Raw genomic sequence first — 6,307 nt, 5'->3', positions numbered from 1 at the left:
TCGCTACCCGGAGCTTTTAAGGGAGTTATGTCAAACATAGCTCTCTTAATTTCCTCATCAGTGACCATTCTTCCTAAAAAATCACTATGGGTAGAAGCAAGTTTAGGGAACCTGCTAGGAGGTAAAGATCCCATGGGACCAGGATCTTCTCTATATAATTTCTGGAAAAAATTAAAAGCTTCCAATTCAACAACCTTAGGGTCAAATAACCAATCACCAAGAGAGTCACGCATGGTAGAAATACGATTATTTTTCCGCCTCTGCAAAGTGCGAGCATGAAAAAACTTAGTATTTTTATCCCCTAGATGAAGCCAGTCACAATGAGCCTTTTATTTGCAGAGAAGTTCCTTATGGTGTAACACATTTTCCAACTCGTTTCTTATTTTCATTTCAACATGAGCTAAATGAGAAGAACCTAAAAAGTTTATTTTCTTCTGAACGGTAGACAACTGGTGAATCAGGTTCCTCTTACGAGTAGTAATATGACTATAAGTGTTCTTATTCCACTATTTGAGATTCCCGGTAAATTTATTTAAAGAAGCAGACATGTTCTCTTGAAAGACCCATTGATTTCTCACAAGATTTCCAAAGTCAGGATGTTCAACCCATCCTGCTAGGAATCAAAAGAGTCTTCCCTTAGGCAATGTAAAATTAGAACTACGGTTGAGGAGAAGAGGACGGTGATCAGATTTAATTCTTGGAAGATGAGTAACTAAGCTATTTGGAAAAAAAATTACCCAAGCCTCATTTTCCAAAGCACGATCCAATCTCTCAAACAGATGACCCTTGTGCCACGTAAAAGGAGGTCCCCTAAAATCCAAATCATGAAGGTTAGACGAGTCCACAAAGTCACAAAAATAGGGACACCTCTTTCCGATTAAAAGGCCACCATTTTTCTCATCAGAAGAAAGAATAGCATTAAAGTCTCCAATCACCATCCATGGAGTTTGCCTAGCAGGAATAGTAGCTTTCAAATCATGCCAAAGATCTTTTCGCTTCTGACGATTAGGACTCCCGTAAACGAAACCGATCAAAATTAGAATGGACGAAGAATTATGCCAAATCCGAATAATAATGAATTGGGGATGATTTTGTAAAATCTCCACTTTAACAGACTTGTTCCAGCCAATCTAAATGCCTCAACATAGCCAATAGCCTTCACACGATGTGAAAATTGAAACCCTAATTTTGCAATAATTTTATCTGCCTTAGATCCATTAACTCTGGTTTTCAACAAGCTAATAATATCGAGTTTGTACTCCATATTATACTCGTAAAAAATAGAGGAAATCTGGCATTGGCGCAACCCTGACAATTCCAAGAAAAAATTGAGAGATTCATAATTAATAGAATATAGAAAAGAAACCATACCATTACTGTCGGGAGTCGATCACTCCACTAGGTTCACATTCAACAGGTGCTTCCATTTTATCTCCCTTCAAAAGGTCAGAGGATATAAGCTTCACCACCTCTTTCATTGAATCGGCTAAAGAAACCCGCGAGTTTTCAGAAGTTTTAAAACGACTTCCACAACCTTTTAAAGCATTACTATTTTTACGCCCTCCTCTAGTAATGCCAAATTTCTCATTACTATTTCGACCCTTATTATCCGTTTTACCTGCATTCATATGCTTAAAAGGACTACCTTTAGATTGATCAGAGGAATTAAAAAAATTTTTAAAAGTGACAGCAGAGTGTTTCTCATGGTCCAAAATGTTATCAGTCAGCTGAACCTCAACTTTTACTGGGCCTTCAAATGCTGGGTTGAAGTGTGCCTTAATATCACCCGATTTACTAGCTTGCGATTTTGGGTCACAATCATTTTCAAAGTTACCTGCATTTAAAAAACAGCCCCAAGTTCTTGATTAGTCGGAAATCAATTAAAATTTGGAAAAACCTAGGTCTTTTCGGTATTAGGCCACGCAAGAGAGGCCTGCTTGTCACTAACGACCATAGAAAGAGGCGACGGCCTGTTTGACTTTTTCACAGCTCCATTAGCGTGATTGCCCGTGGTCCACATACTCATAGGACCAATAGATATCGAAGGGACTTCTTTAGATTGATAGGCCTGCTGACGTGATCTATTTAGGTGTTCTTTAGGCGATGGCCCAACTAGAGACCCATTCTACGTACTATCATTTAATAGAGGCTTTTCAGCCTTATTCTGTCATTACCATAGCCCAAATGAGCTCCCTCCCCAATACGTTTAGCTTCTGAAATAGTTATATTAGTTTGGGCTTCTGAATTCAGGTCTAAATCATAAGTCTTCTTTTGAGCTCCTAAACCAATGTCCAAATTTTCACCGCTTGAAGATTTAGTTCCCTTAAATCTGTTAACATCTCCTTTTCACCACCCGTCTTCTCGCCTTCAACGGTAAGGGCATTAAATCGAGAGCCTAACCTTCCTTTTCCAGCATCCATATCACCAGAATCACGAGTATTCCCTGATCTTCGGCGGGATTTACACTCCACCAACATCCACGGTCTGAAAGCTGGTTCAGAGATCTTCCCCGGTTCGTCCTTTTTACTGTTAGGATCACCATCGGCCACCACTTTGTCACTGACTTTGTCCGATGTTTCTTTTGACAAAGAACACAAGTCCCTCACATGCCCGTATTTTCCACAGGTAAAGCAAACCGTTGGTAAGGCCTCATAAACCACCCGTTGCATTTCTCTATTAACACAGATTTGAGAAATAAGAGGTTTATCCAAGTTGATAAACAAAGCCATCCTAGCGAATCTGTTCCTAATTCTATTATTGGTCTTAAAATCAAACTTTACAACCTTACCGATCATACTTCCAATTGCTTCGAGAATCTTTCTTTTGTACATAAACCCTGGTAATCCAGATAACCTGATTCAGGCCATAACTACACCTGGGTATGGTTGAAGGGGAAAGAAATCTTTTGTCCATGGTTGGACTGTCAAATATTGCCCAAAATTTATCCATGGTCCCTGTGTAAGGACATTGTCATAATCCTCCTTATTTTGGAATTTAGCCAAAAAATACACATTCTCAATATCCATTAATTGGAATGGTTGTATAGGTCTCCAAAGGCTACTGATTCGATTAAAAAGAACACTATAACTGATATTTCGCCCAAGTAATTTTAAGATTACTGTCATCTCTATCTCCTTATATAAGATTTCTTTAACACGATCAGAGAACTCAATTGTTGGAATGCCATTAATAGTGGACCTTATAATATCATCGTCTAACAGAATAAAATCTTCATCACTTCCCCCCTCAAATCCCGCGACTTCCTAACTAGTCCCAGACGAACCAGCCTCAAAAAGTTTATCTTTCCATGACATTGCCGCATTCAAATGTGGATCAGAGTCCACAGCCATGTCCACAGAAGCCCCATCGGAAACATCTTTAAACCTAACTTTCTTGGCATTGCGATCTTCAGATAGTCGCGAACCGTCATCACCATCGGAAGCTTTCAGAGAGTTTTCCATGCTATCTTCGAAGTTGGGTTAATTTGAATTTTACTCCTTTTCCCTTTTAGGCTAATGGGATAACAATATTCAATTTTTTCATTGAATTAATGTCAAGAGTGCATCGAGTACTAATTAAAAGAATTTTTATTTGATAATATATATCATATTAAGACCCTTTTTTATATATTTTTAAAAACAATTTGAAGTAAACTCAAATTTAATGGATAAATGGTGACTACGTACCAACATTAACATCCTAAAGCCCTGGATTTTATGGATTAAATTAAAGTTTGATTTAATTTTTATAAATATATTTTTACATACGTGTTATAATTTAATTTTATTTATGAAATTAACAAAAACTAGGTGTATAATACATTAAAATTAAAATTAAAATCAATAAATGTTTTGAGTCGCTTAAGGAGACATCAAATTACGAATTGGTTTGAGTGTACCAGTAAAAACATAAAAGAAAAAGATTTAATGATAAATTTTGTCACTAATGTTTGCATGTTTTCTCAAAATGATCTTAATTATATTTTTGAATATTTTTGGCCATCAACTTTATTTTTTAATCTATTTTTAACAGATTTAATGAATAAATTCAAAGTTCCAATTTTTTTTCTTGTAAGAGATTTCAATCTTTAAATACGTTGTTTAATGAGAAGTTTTTTATTAACTTAATTCTTTTAGATAATTATACTTATTTTCTTTAAACTAAGAGTTGTTTTAATTTAATATATTATTTTTTATTTTATTATATAATTATTTTATTAGATTATCTAAATAATAAAATATATTTCATTATAAATATTTTACATATAAAATTATACATCATCTTCATTAACTTTTTAATTATACTTTTATTAAATGTGTTAAAAAATATATTAAAAAAATTGATGGTAAAAACTCAAAAATTAAATTAAAATTAATTTAATAAAACAAACAAACTTACTGACCAAATTTATCATTAACCAAAGGAAAAAGGAAGCGAAAAGTTGAACCTTATCGCAACGTCAGTTACATGCACTTGCACGCAACGCACGCACAACTGACACAGAAATCCCTACTGTCACCCACTCACATACATTGTAAATAGTCCCTCTCAGACCCACAGAAAAATGTGAAATTGGCAAAAAGCATTCAAACCATTTGCCACTAAAAACAAACCAAATTTGCACCTTTTATTTTATTCAAAACATGGTCTCTCAATTCTTATAACCTACCATCTTCCCCAAAATCAGAAACCGTAAATCAAAACTTCGAGGAGAAAAAAAAAAGGATCAATTTTTGTTTTCTCAGTTTCTTTGCGATATTACGATATGGGGTTTTTAAGATCTGTGAAGATAAGGGAAGTTTGGTCGGATAATTTAGAATCAGAGTTCGAGCTGATCAGTCGGGTAATTGATGACTTCCCTTTCGTTTCCATGGACACTGAATTTCCAGGTCTTGTTTTCAGACCAAAAGTGGACCCCACTAAGCCTTACCATGAACAACTCCTCCGACCCTCCGATCATTACAAGATCCTCAAATCTAACGTTGATGCTCTCAACTTGATCCAAGTGGGCCTTACTCTCTCCGATTCTTCAGGTAACCTGCCAGTTCTCGGAACCGACGACACTCAGTTCATTTGGCAATTCAATTTCTGCGACTTCGATGTGGAGCGTGACGCTCACGCCCCTGATTCCATCGAGCTTTTGAGGAGGCAAGGGGTTGATTTTGAGAAGAACAAGGAAAACGGGATCGACTCGGTTCGATTCGCTGAGTTGACCATGTCCTCTGGACTCGTATGCAATGACTCAGTGAGTTGGGTGACCTTCCACAGCGCATATGATTTCGGGTACCTGGTTAAGATCCTAACGCGACGAGACTTGCCCGAGGGCTTGGATGAGTTTTTGAGAATTCTGAGGGTGTTTTTCGGGAACAAAGTTTACGATGTGAAGCACATGACGAGATTCTGCAAGAGCTTGTATGGTGGGTTGGACCGGCTGGCTCAAACGTTAGATGTGAACCGTGCGGTTGGGAAATCTCACCAAGCCGGGTCTGATTCCTTGCTGACTTGGCACACGTTTCAGAAAATGAGGGACGTGTATTTTGTGAACGAGGGACCGGAAAAGCATGCTGGTGTATTGTATGGATTGGAAGTATTATAAAATTAAAATTAATTCTAATTAAATTATAGTGTTATCTAAATATAAAAATTGCAATTTAATTAATTCATTTGATTAATCAAGTTCTAACTTTTGCTCCAAATTGTTTATTCAATAACCCAGAATGTATTGTTGGTTTCCTCTTTATACCAGATACTTGCATTGAGCATTTAAATTTGGGAAACACCCTCAAGAAATTACAACTTCTTTTTTTTTTTTTAAATTTTGCCAGTGACATTGAGTCAATAGGGCCTTTGCCCAATGAGGCTGTCAAGTGGACTGTCAAATTGGAAAAAAAGGTGATATTTTTCGCTTGGACAGAATGATGTAGTCTTGGAAGGATTCAACGGGGCCTTTACCAAATGAGTCTTGCTTCAGTCACTATGAGAATTTGTCTGTCTTTAACCTTCCCATCATTCACTCCGATCATGGGTCGATGATTGTTTTTACAAATAAAAGAACACCATTCCAACCCATACCTTATCGCTTCTAATGTGGTGGGATCCCCTTCCCATAATCTGGTTTGCAAAACCAAGATCACAAGTTCTTTTCTTCGCAAGTGGAAGGACATCTCCGGTAACCTACAAAAAAGAAAGTTGGACTTAGAATGTGCTTTAATGAATGCACAACCTGACATCTCTACCCCGAGCACCTTAGACCAGGAAAAGGAAATCAGAGCCAACCTTAAACTACTTGAAGAACAAGAGCAGCTAC

The 6,307-nt window shown here is 36.7% G+C and overlaps 1 protein-coding gene across 1 annotated transcript; it reads left to right on the top strand.

The window, feature by feature from the left end:
- The first annotated feature begins 4,387 nt into the window (after positions 1-4,387).
- On the top strand, positions 4,388-5,619 carry LOC108468642 (probable CCR4-associated factor 1 homolog 9). Its single transcript, XM_017769519.2, has one exon. The coding sequence runs from the start codon at positions 4,766-4,768 to the stop codon at positions 5,594-5,596; it is 831 nt and encodes a 276-aa protein (XP_017625008.1). The 5' UTR covers positions 4,388-4,765; the 3' UTR covers positions 5,597-5,619.
- The last annotated feature ends 688 nt before the right edge of the window (positions 5,620-6,307 follow it).

The sequence above is a fragment of the Gossypium arboreum genome, chromosome 7 (genome assembly GCF_025698485.1).
Source record: "Gossypium arboreum isolate Shixiya-1 chromosome 7, ASM2569848v2, whole genome shotgun sequence".
NCBI classification, from domain to species: Eukaryota; Viridiplantae; Streptophyta; class Magnoliopsida; order Malvales; family Malvaceae; genus Gossypium; species Gossypium arboreum.
This window is presented reverse-complemented; position numbering and strand designations above follow the sequence as displayed.